A 20,026-nucleotide genomic window follows, 5' to 3' on the forward strand; every position below is an offset into this window, starting at 1 on the left:
ATCCCCAGGATCTTGTGTTTTTGAGGCAGGCACAGTACCACTGAACTAAATCCCTGGCCCTGGGTTGTATTTTTAAGCACATATTAGCTGACTATATAAATATCTTATTTTAATTTGCTAATATTTAGTTAAAGTTTTGCATATTTTGTCGCGCAGGCCGGGGGCTCCCGCGCATGCCGGGAGCTCGCGCGCACGCCGCCGGGTGATCCAGGATCTTGTGTTTTTGAGGCAGGCACAGTACCACTGAACTAAATCCCTGGCCCTGGGTTGTATTTTTAAGTACATATTAGCTGACTATATAAATATCTTATTTTAATTTGCTAATATTTAGTTAAAGAATTTTGCATATGTTTATGAAGGACATTAATGATTTCCTTTTCTTATAATCCTTTTTTAGTTTTTATATCAGGAAAAGGATGTCTCTAATGAGTTGATAAATACTTATTTTCTGAAAAAATTTTAAAGCATTAATGTTATTTCTTATTAATTCTGTCTTAGTTGCTTTTTTCTTTGCTGGGACAAAATACTTGACACCCAGAGTTAAAGGAGGAAAGGTTTATTTGGCTCACAGTTCATAGAAGTTTCACTCCATAGAGGGCTGGTTCCAAGGCAGGATGTCATGGCAGAGGGGCATCAGAGGGGAGAAACAGTTCATGACACAGCAGGGTAGGCAGAAGGCAAAAAGCAAACAGCAACAAGCAACACTCCCCTTTCTGTCCCATGTCCAGGCTATCCATCCTTAGGGCGGTTAGCACTCACACCATTGATCCTAGCTCCACATCCTTGATCCCAGCATCACACACCCTAGATCCAACCACCTCCTAAAAACCCCATCTATCACTTGGTGAGGCTTTGGGGGATGTCTAGATACAAACCGTAACACCTTCTGTATCTGTTTTTAAAATTTGTTGTTGGAACTATCTGGTCTGAATTTCTCATTTTCAGAAAGATTAGAGTTATAAATTTAGTTTTGTTTACTAGCGATGGGATTTTTCAGGTGCTCTGTTTCTCATTTGGCTTTTCTATCTATGAATTATTTAGAAGTATGTTATTTTATTTACAAGTATTAGGGAATTTTTCAGGTATATTTCTGTTGCTGATTTCCAGTTTAATTGTGTTGTGGTCACTGAATACAATATGATTTAAATTTTTGAAGCTTTCTTTGTTTTATAGCTCAAGAAATGATTTGTTTTGGTGAATGTTCTGTACGCTTTGTAAAAGTGTGTCTTTGCTGCTGTTATTGGGTAGAGTGGTATGGAGTGGTGTGCAAGTAATATGTCCTGATGACAGTGGTGTCCCTTTCTTCAGTAGCCTTGATGAATTTTTGTGTACTTTTTCTGTTGATTACTGCAAGAAAAATATTGATGTATAGAGCAGTAAATGTGGATTTGTCAACTTCCTTTCATTTATGTCAGTTTTTGTTTCATATATTTGAGACCTTATTAGGTGCATAAACATCTGGGATTCTTAGGTTATCTTGTTGAATTGGTCCTTTTAACATTGTGTAAGGTCCTTCATCCCTAATGCTTTTTTAAATTGGTTGGTAAATCTTCATTGTCTTATATTAATATAGTCTCTTTGTCATTCCTTTAATTAGTATTTTCATGGTAGATCTTGTTTCCTCATTTTACTTTTTAACTTGCTTATATTATTATATTGTAAATTAGTTTTTTTAAACAATCTAATAATCTTTTTTAATGGATATGTTTAGACTGTATTTTATATGATTATTCTGTTTTCATGTACCATTTTTTTATTTGTTTTCTGCTTTGCATTCTTTGTTTTCCTCTTTCCTACTGTGTTCAGGATTATTTAAAAATCTGCAACTATTTCATTTGTACTGTGTATGATTCTTTTAGTGATTACTCTATGGATTGAGTTCTTTATCTCAGGACAGAATAGAAATGTAGTAAAAATTTGGTTTGCACTTAATAACTTTAATTTTTCATGGTCCTCATTTTCTCTGTTTTATGAGCAGTGGACAAGTTTAACTTTAATTATTTGAAATTATTTTGAAGGGTACTTGAAATTTGACCAGGGTTCAGAATTAATTCTTGAAAACACTGAATCATAATTAAAATAGTTATATATTTTGTAACTTAAACATATTATAGCACATATAGATGTTAGAGATTTTGTCTGTCTGTGTGCTTACATTGTAATTTTGTGTCCCTTAGATCCCGATGTAGTGCTGAAAACACAATAATAAATTTGCTTTGGGCACTATATTATGATATCTAATCTTAACAATCTGGAAGAGTTATTATTTTCATTTTTATTGGTACAGATTCTGTGACACTACACAGTAATTTATCCAGTGTAGTACGTCTGCTTAGTAGTGAAATTTGCATTCAAATTCAGATCTTTTTGATTCCCAAATCTATATGTTTTATCATTATTCCAGTCATTCACTCCATGTACATTTACTATATATTACGTATTGCATAACTTTTATTTAAATTAACACAGCCCTTGCCCTTATGATTCTTACTGTCTTTTCAGTGAGACAGATGTTAAACAGATAAATATAGAAATAAATACATAATGACATTATGGTAAGTGCACTAATGACAAAGAATAGGGCTTGATAACAGACATAGGGAAATTAGTTTAGATTGGGAAGGAGGCATTTGGAAACCACTTTGTAGAAGTTTCATTTGAAGTAAGTGTCCAACATGTACTGAGAGTTAGTAAAGACTTGGAGAGAGAAACTGTATTGGCAGGGAGGAAAGGACAGCCCAGTGCCTTGAGTTGGGAAAGAGTTTAAAGGGTTTAAGGAGCTGAAACATGGCCAGGGTGTCTGAAATGTAGAGGCAAACTTTGGGTGTGAGATGAGGCTGGAGAGAGAGAGAGGCAGGGCCAATTTGTTCATCAGTGATGGTGAGCCTTTTAGAGCTTTGAATGATAGAAAATCCTGGCTGTGGCATATATGCTATAGGTTTGCCATCACTGGTCTAGGGTTTTGTTGGGCATGCTAAGGTGAATTAATTGATAGTTGCCTTTATTTTCCCTCCTGGAAGCACCTGACCATTTAGAGTGCATACTGTTTATAAGGTAAACCCTATCTACTTCTGTGAGCTAATTGGTGGGTATAGCTGATAGTCCCGCCTGAGTGTGAGCTCTAATTTTCCAGTCTTACTTGCTTATCTGTCCCAGTGCTTGTGGTATCTCAGGTTTTTCTGATGAAAAGAAACTGAGTTCTCTTAAAATGGTTAATATGTTTCTTTTTTCCCCTATTAAGTTTATTGGTACATTTAAAGCAACAATACAGTTACATTTATCATTGGGATCTTATACCTTTATGTGATATGTCTTGTTTTTTTTCTCCCCATACCTTCACCCCCTTCACCCTTCCCTATTTACAGAGCCTTTGTTTGCATATTTTCCTTTTTTCCATATTTTTTCTTTTCCCTTATTTCCTTTCCTCTCTCTTTCCCACTTCCCCGCTTCCTATTTCACTTTATCAGTTATACCATTTGAACCATATTTACACTTTTAGTTTTTCACACCAGAGAAAATATTCGGTATTTACTCAAGTGTGTCCTATTTATTTTACTTACGAGTATAGCTTCAATGTGCATCCATTTGGCTATAAATGTCTCTAGTTTCTCATTCTTTATGGCTGAGTAGTACTACATTTTATAGAAAAACCACATCTTCTTTATCCAGTCTCCAGTTGATGGGCATTTGGGTTGTTTCCGAGTTTTAGCTATTACAAACTGTGCTGCTATAAATATGGGTGCAGATATATCACTGTGGTATGATTCTTTTACTTCTTTTGGATAGATACACAGCAGAGTGATAGATGGGTTAAATGGGACCTGTAATATTAGTTGTTTGAGGTATCTCCATATTGATTTCCACAGTGGCTGTACCAGTCTCCACTCCCACCAACAATAGAGAAGGGTTCCAGGCCGGGGATTTAGCTCAGTGATTTGGTGGCCTGCCTTGCAAGTGCAAGGACCTGAGTTCAATCCCTACAAAAAAAAAAAAAAAAAAAAAAAGAGAAGGGTTCCTTCCCACAGCCCCACAAGCATTTGTTATTGGTTGATTTCTATAGCAGCCATTCTTTCTGGGGTTAGGTGGAATCTCAGTGTTGATTTCATCTGTATTTCTTGAATGATCAGTGATGTTGAACATTTTTTCATGTGTTTATTTGCTATTTCTACCTCTTTGAGAAATGTCTGTTCATTTCAGAGGCCCATTTTTGAATTGGATCTTTGTATTGGGGGAGTTGATTTTTTTGAGTTCTTTATATATTCTAGATAGTAGTCCTCTGTCTGAGGAGTAGCTGGTAAAAACTTTTCCCACATTGTTGGTTGTCTTTTGGGGGTTTCTCTTGCACATCAAAACTTTTTAATGCAATGAGATCCCAGTTGTTGACTCTTTGTGCAAGTTCTCATGCTGCTGAGAATTTGTTCATGAAGTCTTTTCCTATGCCAGTGTTTTCAAGAGTTCTACCTAATTTATCTTCCAGTAACTGTAGTGTTTCTGTTTTGATTTTTAGATCCTTAATCCACTTGGATTTCAGTTTAGTGCATGGTGAAAGATAGGGATCTAGTTTTAACCTTTGGCAAGTTGGAAGCTAGTTTTTCCATCACTTATTAAAGAGGCTCTCTTTCCTCCAGTGAGGATGGTTGGCTCCTTTGTCAAAGATGAGGTAGCTGAGTATGTCTGGTGTCATTTCTGCATCTTCTAATCTATTCCACTGATCCTTGGGTCTGTTTCTTTGCCAGTACCATGCTGTTTTTATCACAGTGGCTTTGTAGTACAGTTTCAATTTGAGAATTGTGAGACCCCTGCCATGTTTCTGTTGCCTACAGTGTTTCTGCTATTCTAGGTCTCTTCTGTTTCCAAATAAATATATGGGTTGTTTTTTCACGTTTTGTGAAATATACTATGGGGATTTCAATTGGGATTGCATTGAATCTGTATAGCAGTTTTGGAAGTATGTCCATTTTCACTATGTTATTTCTTCCTACCTAGGAGCAAGGGATGTCTTTCCATTTTCTTATATCCTCTTCTGTCTCTTTTTTCAGAGTGTTGTAGTTCTCTATGTAGAGGTCTTTTGTTTCCTTCATTAGATTGATTCCTCAATATTTCATTTTTTTGGATGTTATTGTGAAAGGAATTGTTTGCCTAATTTGTCTCAGTGAGTCTGTTATTTGTGTACAAGAAGGCTATTAATTTTTGAGTGTTGACCTTGTATCCAGCTACTTTACTGAATCTGTCAAGTGTAGAAGTCTTTTGGCAGAGTTTTTTGGGTCTTCTATATAGAGTATCATATCATCAGCAAATAATGATAGTTTAACTTCTTCCTTTTCTATCTTTATTCCTTTTATTTCTTTCTCTTGTCTAATTGTCTTGGCTAATGTTTCTAGAACTGTATTGAACAGGAATGGTGATAGTGGACATCCTTGTCTTGTTCCTGATTTTAGCATGAAGGTTTTCAGTTTTTGACCACTTAGTATGATATTGGCTGTTGGTTTTTTATAGATAGCCTTTATCAAGTTGAGATAAAGACCATCTATTCCAATTTTCTTTAGGGTTTTTTGTCATGAAAGGGTGTTGAATTTTGTCAAATTTTTTCTGCATCTATTGAGATGATCATATGATTTTTGTCTTTTAATATAGTATATTACATTTATTGATTTATGTATGTTGAACCATCCCTGCATCCCTGGTATAAATCCGATGTGGTCAGGGTGTGTGATCTTCTTGATGATCTTCTGAATTCTATTTGTCAGTATCTTATTGAGGATTTTTGCATCTATGTTTATTAGGGAGACTGGCCTGTAGTTCTTTCTTTTGGTTAGGTCTTTTGCTGGTTTTTAAATTAAAGTAATACTTGCTTCCAGGAATGAATTTGGAAGTATTGCTTCCCTTTCAATTTCATTGAAGAGTTTAAAGAATAATGATGATAATTCTTCTCAAAATGTTTTGTAGAATTCAGCAGTGAAACCATCAGGACCTGGACTTTTCTTTGTTGGAAATGTTTTAATTATGTTTTCAGTTTCACTGAATGTAATTAGGGTGTTTGAATTTTTATATCTTCTTCATTCAACTTTGGAAGTTCATAGGTATCTAGGAATTTGTCCATTTCTTCTGTGTTTTCCATTTTATTAGAGTACAGGTTTTTGAAGTAGGTATTGATAATCCTCTGCATTTCTGGTGGATCTGTTGTGATTTCACCTTTTTTATTCCTAATTACATGGATTTGAGCCTTTTCTTTCCTTTTTTTGATAAGGTTGGCTAAGGATTTATTGATTTTATTCTTTCAAAAAGCTGATTCTTTGATTCGTTGATTTTTTTTTTATCATTCTCTTAGTCTCCATTGCATTGATTTCTGCTCTGATCTTTATAATTTTCTCTCTTATGAGAGCTTTCGGTTTGTCTTGCTCTTCTTTTTCTAGTAGCTTAAGGTTAAGCATTAGGTTGTTTATTTGAGCTTGCTCTGTTTTCTTTGTATGGGCATTTATTGCTATGAATTTCCCTCATAGAACTGCCTTCATTGTGTCTCATAGATTTCTGTATGTTATATTAGCATTATCATTTAATTGTAGAAACTGTCTAATTTCTTCTTTAATTTCCTCTGTGACCCAGTGGCTGTTTGGCAGGGTATTTAATTTCCATGTGTTAGTGAAATTCTTGCGGTTTCTTATGCTGTTGATCTCCAGTTTAATTGCACTGTGGTTTGGTAATATACAGGGGATAACTTCAGTTCCTTTGCATTTAATTAGGCATATTCTATGAGCTAGCATGTGGTCTATTTTGGAGAATGACCCATGTGCAGCTGAGAAGAATGTATATTCTGATTTTGTGGGATGGAATTGTCTGTAGACATCTACTAAGCCATTTATTCAAAGACTTGGTTCCGTTCTGTTATTTCTTTGTTGCTTTTCTTCTAGATGATCTGTTTATTTGTGTCAGTGGAGTATTGAGGTCCCCCACTATCATTGTATTACTGCTTATTTCATTTTTCATATCCATTAATATTAGTTTTGTATAGTTGGGGGCACTAGTATTGGGTTCATGTATATATTTATGATTGTCATTTCTTCTTTCCTTTACAAAGATGTAGTGCCCTTCTTTGTCTCTCTTAATTAGTTTTGGTTTTTACATCTACTTTGTCTGCAAATAAGATAGCAATCCCTGATTTTTCTGGGCTCCTTTCATATGGAGAACTGTTTTCCATCCTTTTACTCTCAGTCTGTGAATTTCTTTGTGGATTAAGTAGGTTTCTCGTATATAGCATATTATTGGATTTTGCTTCTTAATCCATTCTGCCATTCTTTCTTTTGATTGATGAATTGAGGCCATTAACATTGGTGGTTATAACTATTATGTATTGATTTTTCATCGTCATGTTTTTTTCCTGTTATTGGTTGTTTTATTTTTTATTTTTCCCTCTCTCCCTTTAATTTCTTGCCTTGCCTGGTATATTTGCCTTGTTGGCCCTTATGGAGTTGTGGCCTTCCTTTTCTTTTTCCAGGATATTGTTTAGAAGTGTTTGGAATGCTGGTTTGCTGTTCATGAAATTTCTCAGGTGTTCTTTGTTGTGGAAGTACCTTGTTTCCCCATCAGTTTTGAAAGATAGTTTTGCAGGATACATCAGTCTGGGTTGGAGGTTGTTTTCTTTTAGGACTTGAAATACGTCAATCCAGGCTTTCCTTGAATTGAAGGTTTGTGTTGAAAAGTCTGCTGTTTCTGATGGGCTTTCCTTTGCATGTGATTTGTTTCTTTCTGTAACTGCTTGTAGTATTTTGTTCTTCTGTTGGGTTTCCGGAATCTTGGTTAATATATGTCTAAGTGTAGTTTTTGTTTTTGATCATGACTATTTGGAGTCCTCTATGCTTCACTTATCTGTATTTCAAGTTCTTTTCCCTATTTGAGAATTTTTCTGTCATTAAATATGTGAACAGTTTTTTATGACATTTGTACTTTCTCCTACTTCATGGATTTCTGTCAGTCCTATATTACTCTTCTTTGCATCATCAGAAAGTTGTTGGATCCATTTCTCGTGATCCCTTACTGTTTTTAAAGAGCTCTCTCTCTTCATGGTCACTGACTGCAATCCTATCTTCTATATCTGAAATTCTATTTTCACATTCATTCATCCTTCTGCAAATGCTTTGGATAGAGTTTTTGTTTTGTTTTGTTTTGTTTTGTTATCAGGGATTGAACTCAGGTCCTTGTGCTTGCTGGGCAGACGCTGGAACCACTGAGCTAAATCCCTGGCCCTCTGTAGAGTTTTTAATCTCCTGGATATCTGTTTGAATCTGTTTCATAGATTCCATTCCTTTCCTATGTTGGGCATTCAAGGTTTCCATTTCTTTCCTATGCTGGGCATTCATGGTTTCCATCATGGTCCTGAGCTTATTTATTTTTTAAAAAAATCTATTTCTGTTCTAGAGTCTCTAATCATGTCTTTCATTCTTCTCACCATCTGTGTGGTTATCTGGGAAATTCTGTTTTGAATTTTTCTGGAGCTTCATTTATCTGTTTTGTTACTTTCTGTGCTATCGGTTCAGGGTGTCCAGATGGTTGATTGTCAGACTTTTCCACCTCATTTCCCCCAGAGTTTACCTTTCGTGAGGTGGAAGTCTGTGTTTGTGTCTTGTTTAAGTATCTTCTCATTTCTGTTTTTGTGTTTCATACTGTCCTTGATTTAATTCCTGGGTTAATACTTAAATCTTCCAGACATTGCCTGTCTTTAGGTTTTGAGTCTGAGGCAATCTCATTTTCATTATACCATGAAGGACAACTGATTAGATCAATCACAACACCTTAACCCAAGTAATACAATTAGCAACATAGTAGCATGAAGCACAGCTTAGAAAATGACAATTTATGGTAGTTATTAATCTATCACTTTTAACTGTGTGAATTAAATAAAAATCAAGGACCAGCCCAAAATATGTTTATTGTGAATTATCTCTTTTAAGATAGCAACTTTACCTTTCAGTATGGGGACTTAGAAGGAGTTGGGAAGGGAGGGATAGATGGGATAGAGAAAGGTTAGAAGTCATGTTAGTGGACACAGGAAGATCACTCAAACTCTGGGAAGATGTTGAAGAGAAAAAGAGAAGACAGAACAAAATGTACACAAGAACAGAACAAACTAATAGCAATTGGGAGGCTAGAGACTGTAATCACTTCCTTTTAAAACTAATGGCAATCGACAGAAGGAAAAAGAGAAGAAAAAAAAAAGAAAATAAATTCAAATTAGGATAGGAACAAGAACAAAAAGGAAGAGAATGAAGATCAAGGTGGGAGAAAGAAAAGATCAGAAAAAGAAGATTAAAAATTTTGAGAAAAGAAAAAGATAAAATTTTTAAAAAAATGATTAAAGATAGGAGAAAAATATTACTTTGAAAATAAAAAATACAAATAGAGATGAGGGCCTCCTTCAGGGTGTGCCTCTGTTGACACAGTACACAGTGTGGGCAAGAGTGTGCAGATCTAAGTTAATTAGTCTCAGCAAGCCAGCACCTGTCCCCTGAGTTTCAGGCTGATTTCTGTCTACAAGGCCCAAGTTGAGATCTCTGACCTTCTGGATTGAACTCTGCAAGCTTCTACTGCAGTTTCCAGCTGTCTTTTCCCTGAAGTTAGGTCAGGCTCCAGTGTGAGTTGCTGGGCCCTCTGACTTACCAACTATGGTAATGTGGTATTCCTTTATTGCAGAGATTTTCTTAACTTTTCCAGTGGGCTTCAACTTTCATCTAGGAGCCTCAGAGAGGCCCTCTTTCTCTTGTTCGTGGATGTGGGGAGGTGGGTGGCATGGACACTGCTGTGTTGGTGCCTGTGCACCTGGGCTTCTCTGCTGCACTGGGCTGAAGGGGTGTGCCTACCGGAGGGTCTCGCGCTTCTTCTGTGCTCCTCTGTTGTTCCATGCCAAAGAGTTAATATGTTTCTTTATATTGGTTATAATGCTAGATGAACCATACATTTATATTATAATGTGAAGAGCAGTGCACTTTAAAAAGTTTCTCATCTTCAGGCATGTTGTAGATAAATATGACTTGCTACTTTTAATTTTAGCTCACTTCTGTGAACCAATGAAGTACTTTTAGTATTTCCTTCTAAGTGCTATTAAAATATATGATTACATCTTTCACAGTCTGAGGGAAAAGGCCACGCCAATGCTGGAGATGCAATATATGAGGTGGTGAGTCTACAGCGACAGTCTGACAAGGAGGAACCAGTCACTCCTACTAGTGGAGGTGGTCCAATGTCACCGCAAGAGGATGAAGCAGAAGAAGGTATGGATTTGAACTTTCTTAGTTGCCTCTATTTCAGTAGCTGATTTTTTATAACCTTTAAAAGTAGGAGTGTGTGTGCGTGCACATGCACATTGGAGGGGAAGGAGTGATGGTTATTCCTCATCTCTGCCACTCTTTACAGCTATATTCTATTACTTGCAGAAGGAAATATGCTTCATTTAGTTCCTTGGTCGTGTAGTTCCCAGTGCCACTTACACAACTATTTATATTTGATAGCATCACATTGCTGGTTTGCGTCTTATTTTATCTCAAGTACTTTGGAAGTCTTCTATGAGTACTGTCAAATTCTCTCAAGGGTTTCTAGAATTTCAGTAGTATCTCATGTTATACTCTATGTTTAATGTTATTCAATACTTACTTGTTTTTGTGTAGTTGCTGTATCTCTTATCACTTACTTTTTTGGCATAGCATGTTCTCATTAATACATGGGTGCTGCGAGAAATGTTAATCAACCTCACAAAAGTACCTTTCATTTGGTTTTGTGCTCAGTACTCTTTAAAGAATTTAGAGCTAAGTGATAAATCTGTACCCTAAGACCTTTATGATCTTCTTCTGGGATAGGGTTTATTAAACCTCTGAATTCATACCACCATTGCCTTAAAATTCTCACTCTGTATATGTTACGATTTCCCTGTTTTTGAATGCATAAAAACAATAGTTATTTTGGTTTATATTTATTATTTTCTGTCTGTGAGGCATCATTCTATGTGTTTCAAATGTGTTAACATTTACTTATTACAATCCCTGTGAGTACTCTTATTAACTTGGTTGTAGGGATGAGAAACTGAGGCACAGAGAACTTAAGTCACTTAGCTATGTGTACAAAATTGAGATTGAAACCCAGGATATTTGATTCTGACATTTGCATTTACCACTGTCATGTTATTCTACCAAGGTAGCCAAGCTACTAAAACATATACGCAGCTTATGTGTTAAGCTAAGGTAAAATTTATGTAACATAAAGTTATTCATTTAAAAGTGTACAAGGCCAGGGATTTAGCTCAGTGGTTCTGCTGCATGCTTTACAAGTGCAAGGTCCCGAGTTTGATCCCTGGTACCCCACTCCCCCAGAACAAGTGGACAATTCAGTAGCAGTAAAGCATTCTTACCATCCAGAAAGAAACATCATACCCAAGAAGTCATGCCCTGTTTTTCTGGTTTTTTTTTTTTTTACCTTCTGTTGACTTCTAGTTTGCTTTTTCTTTTTATTTACCTATTCTATATAATTCAGACATATGGAATCATGTAGAATGTGACCTTTTTAGTTTGGCTACTTAAATTTAGCACAGTATTTTTGAGGTTTGTCCTTACTGATACATTTTATAATATGTATCAGCATTTCATTTTTTTATGGCTGAATAATACATAATATGTAGCTGTACTATACTTTGTCCATTCATCAAGTTTTTAATTTTAAAGAAGTATAATTTACCTATTTTTTCTTTGTTTTGTGTTTTTAGTATCATATCTAAGAATTCATTGTCAAATTAATGTCATAGAGGTGTACCTCTGTTTTCCTCTAAGAGATTTATGACTCATATTTAGATCTTTAATGCATTTTGAGGTCCTTAAAGATACAGTGTGAGGTAGGAGGTCTAGTATTTCTTTTGCATGTGGCTCTCCAGTTGTCCCAGCACCATTTGTTAAAGAGTTATTCTATCTGTATTGAATAATCTTGGCACTTTCATTGAAGATTACTTGGTTATAGATACATGGATTTTTTTTCCCAGATGCTCTATTCCTTTATTTCTCTCCTGTTGGTGTATGTTCCTGTTGGTCCATATGCCAGTACTAAATTATATTGATTACTCTAGTGTTTGTTTGTTTGTTTTTTGGTACTGGTGATTGAATTTAGGACCTTGCACCTGCAAGGCATGTACGGTGCCCTGAGCTAAATCCAGGCCCTACTCTAGTTTTATATAACTTTTGAAATTGGGAAATGTAAGTCTTCTAACTTTTTTCATTTTCCAAGGTTGTTTCACTTATTGTGTTCCTTGATTTTATATGAATTTTAGTATAAGGTTGTCCATTTCTGAGAACTAAAAGGTTTTTTTTGGGGGGTGTGTGTGTGTATATGTGCATGATTTTTATACAAGATCATTGTTAAACCTTTAGATTATTTCAGGTAGTATTACCCTTTTAGCAATATTGTCTTCTAATCCATACAGTAGTTTGCATTTGCATTCATTTAGATTATTTTAATTTCTTCCACCAATGTTTCGAGCAACTTATTTTTAAATTGAGCATGTAGGTTTTATGGTTATGTTAAGCCTTGTCTTGCTTCTGTAGTGAAGGTGCTAGTAAGATTCTTAGGATTTCCTGTCAGTCATTTGGCTTTCTAGATTGAACTTGGCTCTTGGAGTATTTTTTTCCCTGCATTTGATTAAATTTAGAGTAAAGAAAGAATTTCTTTAAATTTTTTTTATCATTGATCATACCTCCCCTCTTTTTGACATTTTGCTTTTTTAACACTATCATGTTTCAGGCCTTCTGTTTTTTTTTTAATTAATTTTTTTGGCATACTTTTTGTATACCTAATGATGTCATTCATCATAGGGAATTTGTACCTGTTCCTAATATATCTTGATTCTTCTTTTCTCAATTTTTCTCCCCTCCTTTCAACCTTCTTCCTTTCTTTATTTATGAAAGCTTTGTTTCCATTTTCCCCTTCTATTCTTCTTTTTCTTTTCCTTTTTCCTTCCCTAGTTCCCCTTCTAGTTCCCTAGTTCCCCTACCCTAGTTCCCCTTCTCATTTGCACGTTTTCTTCCTGTTTCCCAGTATTTGTCACCCATTTTGGTCCTTATTTACCTTTTCAAATTCTCATACTAGAGAAACAATGTGACTTTTAAATATGTATGTGTGATTTATTTCACTTAGACGTATGGTCTCAAGGTGCATCCACTTACCTAAAAATGCCTTGAGTTTATTCTTCTTCTGGCAGAATAGTACTCTATTGTATAAAAAAAAACAAACAAAAAACCAGCATTTTCTTTATCCATTCATCTGTTGGTGGTCGTTAGATTTAGCTATTCTAAATTATCCTACAAACATGGATGTGGATATATTGCTGTGATATAGTGCTTTTAATTCTTTTGAAAAGATACCAAGAAGAGAATAGCTGGGTCAGATAGACCCTCTAGTTTTGAGGAATCTTCAGATTTATTTCTGTATTGATTGTACTAATTTGCACTACCACCAACAGCCAAGAAGGGTTCCTTTTTCCCACAGCCTAGCCAGCATTTGTTATTGTTTGATTTCTTGATGATAGCTATTCTTTCCAGAATGAGCAGGAATGTCGTTGTTTTAGTTTGCATTTCTCAAATGATCAATGATGTTAAACAATTTTTCATATATTTATTTGCTGTTTCTACTTCTTCATCTGAGAAGTGTCTCTTCATTTCAGATGCCTATTTTTGGATTGGTTCTTTAAATTTGGGGGGTAGTGATCATTTTGAGTTCTTCATCTATTCTAGATATCAGTCTTTTGTCTCACTGCCTTAATAATTGGAATCTTTTTTTTCACCTTGTTTATTGGTAGATTTAAAGCAAACAATACAATTACCTTCATCATGGGGATCCTGTAACTTTACATGATATATTTAGTTCTTATTTTTTCCCCATACTCTGCCCTCCCATCACCCTCTTCACCCTTCCCTATTATATTAATTGGAGTCTTTTTTTTTTAATTGGAATCTTTTTGTGACTTGTCATATCATTTCTGTTTATTGCTGTATAATATTCCATTGTACAGCTGTACCACAGTTTCTATATCCATTCTCCAATTGAAGGGTATTTTTGCTTCTTCCAATTATTAGTAATCAATTAAAAGATTTTTCAGGATTTTGTGTGGACTATTTTCAACCTAGATACTTTGGAGTATCTAGAAGTGTTATGCTAGACCATGTAATAAGCCTTTGTAAGAATTTCAAGTAGTCATTTATCATGGCTGTACCATTTTCTTTCCTACTATCACCTAGTGAGAGTTCCCATGGCTCCATATCCTTTTCAGAATTTGGTATTTTCTTATTTTTTCTACTTTAACCATTATATAGGCATGTTGTAATAATCTCATTGTTCTTTGAATATGCAGTTCTCTAATGACATACAATGGTGAAATCTTTCATGTGCTTGTTTGTCATCTCTATATCTTCTTTGATGAAGGTGTCTATTTAAATATTATTCCCACTTTCATTTTTATATTTAAAATTATAATTATATTCATATTTATTTTGAATTCATAAGTAAAAGTTGATATGTTCCTAGAGTACAGTATGATGTTGTGACACTTTGAATGATTAAATCAAGCTGTTTAATATATTCCTATCTTGACATATCATTTTATGGTGAGAACATTTAAAATACAATTTTTCAGCAACTCTATGCTGTGCAATGGTATAGATCATTATAGCTTATTGTATCTGTCTGACCAAAACTTTATACTTATGACCAGCAGCTCTCCTTTCCTCTTCCCCTCTCTCCATGCCAAGATCTCTGGTAACTAATATGTATTCCCTACTATGAATTTGGCTTTTTTTCACTCCATGTATAAGTGAGGTTGTGCAGTATTTATCTTTCTATCTCAGGCTTGTTTCACTTAACATAATGTCCTCCAGGTAATTCGTGTTGTTACAGTTGACAGGACTTCATTCTTTTAAAAGGCTATATAGTATTCTGTTTTATATTTATGCCACATTTTCTTTATCCACTTATGCATTGACAGATCATTAGACTGATTCCATATCTTTTTTTTTCATTGAGTCTATTGGTACATTTTAGGTATACAGTACAGTTGCATTCATCTTTGGGATCTTGTATCTTTACATGACAGGTCTTGGTTCTCATTTTTTCCCTATACCCCTGCCCTCCCTTCATCCCCTCCACCCTCTTCTATTTATAAAGATTTTGTTTCCAATTTTTCTTTTTCTCATATTTTTTCTTTTCCCTTATTTCCTTTCTCCTACCCCTCCCACTTCCCCTACACCTTTAGCCCTTTTCTTCCTATTTCACATTGATTCCATATCTTAATTTCCAAGCATAATGTTGCAGTGAACATTGGAGTGCAGATGTCTTTTCCACATGCTGATTTCATTTCCTTTAGATATATATTCAGAAATAGTTTTGCTGGACAAAATAATTTTGTTTTTATTTTTTTGAGGAATCTCCATAGTTTTTTTTTAAATGACTACATTAATTTGCATGCCCATCAGTAGTGCACCAGGGTTCTTTTTCTTTACTTCTTGCTAGTATTTATGTTTTGTCCTTTTGATAATAGTCATGTGAAGTAATACCTCATTGTGGTTTTGATTTGCATTTACCTGATGATTAGTGATATTGAGCACTTTTTTATACATCTATTAGCCATTCCCATTCCTTCTTTGAAGAAGTCCTTTGCCTATTTAAAAAACAGTTTATTTGCTTGTTATTCAGTTGTTGTGGTCTTTTATATATGAGTTATCATTATAAAATATGGTAAACATTTAAATTTAAAATATTTATTACCGTAAAAGGCCCATTTTAATTAATCTCCCTCAAAGTACTTTCCTTTTCACAGAACTCATTCATCCCATTGTTCTTGCCACTTTCTGAAGCAGCCCTTTGTGTCTTTAATTGCACTGTTGTGGCTGCCTCAGGTCCTAAATTGCTTCAAAATGTTTGCTTTTGATGGCCATCTTGACTCTGGGGAAGAGCCAGCAGTCACATAGTGCCACATCTGGTGAGTAAATTGGATGAGAACACACTGAAATCTTTTTATGAGCTTGTCTTTCTGTTGAATGGCACTCAGCAGAAGCATTCAGACTATTTTTGATCACTTACTGTAAAGACATGAAAGAGGACTTCCAAAATTGCTTCGGAAAGTGGCCAGAATGATGGTATTAGTGTATTTGAAGTAGGGGGAGATATTTTTGAGGGGCATTATTCACTGGATATTTCAGTTATCTCTTGTAGAGAGCCAGAGGTTGTGGTTCAGTCCTGCAATCCTAGCACTTGGGAGGCTGAGGCAGGGCGATTATGAGATTGAGGCTAACTTGGGCTAAATAGTGAGACCCTGCCCCCACCCCTATGTATATATACAATTTAGTATTTCATAATTATCTCTTTTGTTCTAATTTAGTAAAAAATATCTTCCTATTTACTTTGAAGAATAGCATAAATTAAGAACCTATTTTGTTGCATATATCATATTTTTTTGTTTTGTTTTGTTTTTTGAGACAGGATCTCACTATGTAGTTGAGACTGACCTAGAACTCACTATGTAGCTCAGGCTGGTCTCGAACTCACAGTGATCCTCCTGCCTCAGCCTCCCGAGTGCTGGGATTACAGGTGTGCACCATGACGCCCAGCTATCAGATGTTTAATAGACCTAGTTTCATATTTTATTTTATTAGCCCTGAGAAATAGTCATTATATCCTTATAATAAAAATGAAGAAATAGACTAAAAAATCTAGGTAAATCATTTGAGGTCGTATGGGTAATAAGTTAATACATGTAACACACAGAAATTTATGTCAGTCCCACTCTAAAGCCCACAATATTTCATGACACACAAAATAAAGGTACTCTCCTTTAAACTACTAAATTGATGTAACTCCACTCTCAGTTGCTTAAAATGTAGTATTTTAAATATTCTCTTTACCAACAAGACAAGTCTACACTATATATTCTAGAGAATATTCATTTTCTAGATACTTTGGATCTAAAATTGTAGATTTTGTACCGAAAGGTATAACACAATATAGTATGAAAATATAACATGAAACATTACCTTCCAAACAGCATTGACCAGAAAACTTTCATCCTATATATCCACTTTGAGAGTGCAGTTTCAATACAAATAAACCAGTAACAAAGATCTTCAGGTATAGGATATTCAACTTATGGCATTCAGAAGCCAAACACAGTTCTTTAAAGGACAAATTGTAGACAGATTCACTGGAAATCAAAATACTCTCCTCAAAAGCAGTCTTTCAGGTAATAAGCACACCTTTAAGTTAACTTCCAAAGCATTTTGCGCAATAAATTACTCTACCATTCAAGCCTTGGAAAGATGTTTTATAATTTAGTGATGAGTACTTTGGGAGTGGTAACATTTGAAAGTTGTACTGAGTACTCTTTAATGGTGAGCCATTGAAGCCACATGAAAAAGGAACCTTATTAGAAAACATACATTGTGAAGTGAATGGCAACCCAAATAGTCCCACAGTTCTGGTTTATTAGTCAGCAGAATATCCAGAAATATCAAGTTCAGACCTTAAAATAGTATAGGCAAGCGTTAGAAAGTTTATTTTTTTCAGTATTAGGGGAGAACTAAATTTGACTCGGGGATCATCTTTTCCATGCCCATTTGACAGAAATGTCTTGACAGACCTGCATCAAGTGGCCACCTGTAAATGTTAGAAACAAGGAGCAGAAGGGGCAAATTTGAAAATAGTCCTCAGGTAAAATTAATGAGGCTTATAATGAACATGGTGTCGGTGGCAGAAAAGGAGAAAGCAAGAACCAATGTGTTATCCTGGTTTCTAGCTTTAGTGATCGGATGATCTTGATGCCAGTGTATGAGATCGGGAACACAGGAGGAGAAAGTGGGTTTATAGGTGAAGGTAAGTTTTGCACATTGAGTTTGAGTTCACTGTGGAACTTTAAATTAGTTGTTTTTCAATCATTAGAAATAGTTTTATAATGTGAGAGATGTTTTATAGCTAGGGATTTTTTTATTGGTACTGGAGATTGAACCTAGGATCTTTTCCCTGAGCCACATCCCCAGCCCTTTTTTATATTTTGAGATAGGTCTCTATGAGTCACTAAGTTTCCTAGGTTTGACTGGAACTTACAGTCTTCTTATGTCAGGCCTGTGCCAACAGGCCTGGCAGTATGGGAGACATGGCTTAAAAACAGAGGTCAAAAGCAGTCACTGACATTTAAGCAGGAATGCAGGACGAGAAAACACCAGCTAAAAGATCTTCAGAAAAGCAATCACTGTAATCTAAGGAAAACCAAGACCGTGTAGAACAGATTAAAAAGTGAAGTTTCTGAATGAGGGGGAGTGAGTGAGATGTGGTGTTAACCAGTGAAACAGGCGTAACTGTACTGTACACCTAAAATGTACCAATAAACTCAATTAAAAAAAAGAAACAGGCGGCTCAGTGAGATAAGGATTAAAACTTACCTTGTTTATTGGATTTAGTTAATTTGAGAGGTCACTGAATCTCTATGAAGTTGATTTTAATAAAGATGACTCAGAAGTCCTATTGTAGTGGATTAAAGATTAAGTAGAAACGAGGAAGGGGAGGACAGTATTTGAGTTATTCTTTCAAGAAATTTGTTAACAAGAAGAAGAAAGAGATTGACCTAAAAATATTAGATTATTCTGGCCCCGAGAGAGGGCATTTTAAGTGTGAGGGATTTGAACTTTGTAGTTAAAGAGGGAGAGCTAAAAATAGAGGATCTCACCCTCCTATCACTTAACCATACACTTCCCCGCAATGCCCCTGTATCTTTACAAATGCTATTTACTCTGCTTAGAAGACTTTTTCCACTTAAGTCCCCCTGAGTAAGCTTTTTCAGCAGAGGCATTTTAATAGTCAAAAGGAAATAGTAATTTTAGTATGGTGACAGTTTCTATACTTAGAAATGTTTCAGAATACTTTCTGTGACTTTTTTTAGTAGGCTACTCAGGCGAATTATATTTAAGATGTTTTTAATGCAGCCTGGCTGTATGAGGATCTTGGCAACTTCTCAAAGCAATGATAAAAGTAGGTAAGATTATCTAAAACATCCATTTCAGGACTTTGAAATGTGACCAAAATTAGACAACAAATTGAGAAGACAACAAATTCAAGAGAAACTACTGAACCTTGTTAGAGGCACTTCACAGTAGAGTCAGTGATATTTTGGCCCCTGAGGCTGTTCCTGTTCTGCTCATTCTGATAATTTAGTGTCACAATGGTTTTATAAGGGTGGCACAAACTGTAAAAATCAGTAATTTTGCTTTTGCTAGTGGAGGGGGATCACTTGACTTGATGTAGAGTATGGAAAAACCTCATGTTTCTGGAGCAGTGTTGGAAAAGTAATTTTTATAGCAAGATAATAGGAAGGGTAGTTTTATAGGTAGCATCAGATTATAATCCTTGTTGGGAAAGCTATATGTTAGCTAAGATTGTAACAGGGACATCTGATGAATGAGTGGATCTTCATAAAAATCCTAAGTGTAGCTGGTGGTTTGGAAAATTGTATGTGCAAGAGAATGTACACACTCAGGAGAGGTGAGGGTCCTGACTAATCATGTCTGCATTGGGCATGAATCCTTGCACATAAACATGGAGCTGTATTTCCAGAATCCTGAATTCTACATGATTTTGCTTCTTTATTTTCTATTGTATAGAAAGATTATTTGTTCTGGGTGTAGTGAACAACTGAGGCCCGATTATCCTATAACCAACCAGGTCTGCAGTCTTGTTAGCAAGTGGCTTGCTCCTGGGCTCTAAATGTAGAAGTCTAGACAACTCCTGTATCCGACACTACTGTTGCTGTACTGGATTATTGATGCCTGCAAGCTGGTTTCCTGCCTTTTATGTTTGTCCCTTTCTTCATAGTCTGTGTTCTAAACATCTGCTGTCTTTCTAAAATTTCTCACATTATTTTACTTCTTTGCTTAACATTGGTGGTTTCTTATTTCACCAAGTGAAAGTTCTTTTATTGTAGCTCACCAGGCCACACATAATCTTCTCATCTAATTTATTTTTA

General features: G+C 35.3%; 1 protein-coding gene across 3 annotated transcripts in view; it reads left to right on the top strand.

The window, feature by feature from the left end:
* Nucleotides 1-20,026, top strand: part of Rabgap1l (RAB GTPase activating protein 1 like) — a 591,762-nt gene that overhangs the window by 94,638 nt on the left and 477,098 nt on the right. For all 3 annotated transcript variants that reach the window (XM_033762099.1, XM_033762100.1, XM_033762101.1), the window contains one exon: nt 10,121-10,262. In XM_033762099.1, the coding sequence (XP_033617990.1) occupies nt 10,121-10,262 (142 nt within the window). The remainder of the gene's footprint in view (nt 1-10,120; nt 10,263-20,026) is intronic.

This window comes from Fukomys damarensis, unplaced genomic scaffold, assembly GCF_012274545.1.
Source record: "Fukomys damarensis isolate Sample0158 unplaced genomic scaffold, DMR_v1.0_HiC HiC_scaffold_11, whole genome shotgun sequence".
Taxonomy (NCBI): domain Eukaryota; kingdom Metazoa; phylum Chordata; class Mammalia; order Rodentia; family Bathyergidae; genus Fukomys; species Fukomys damarensis.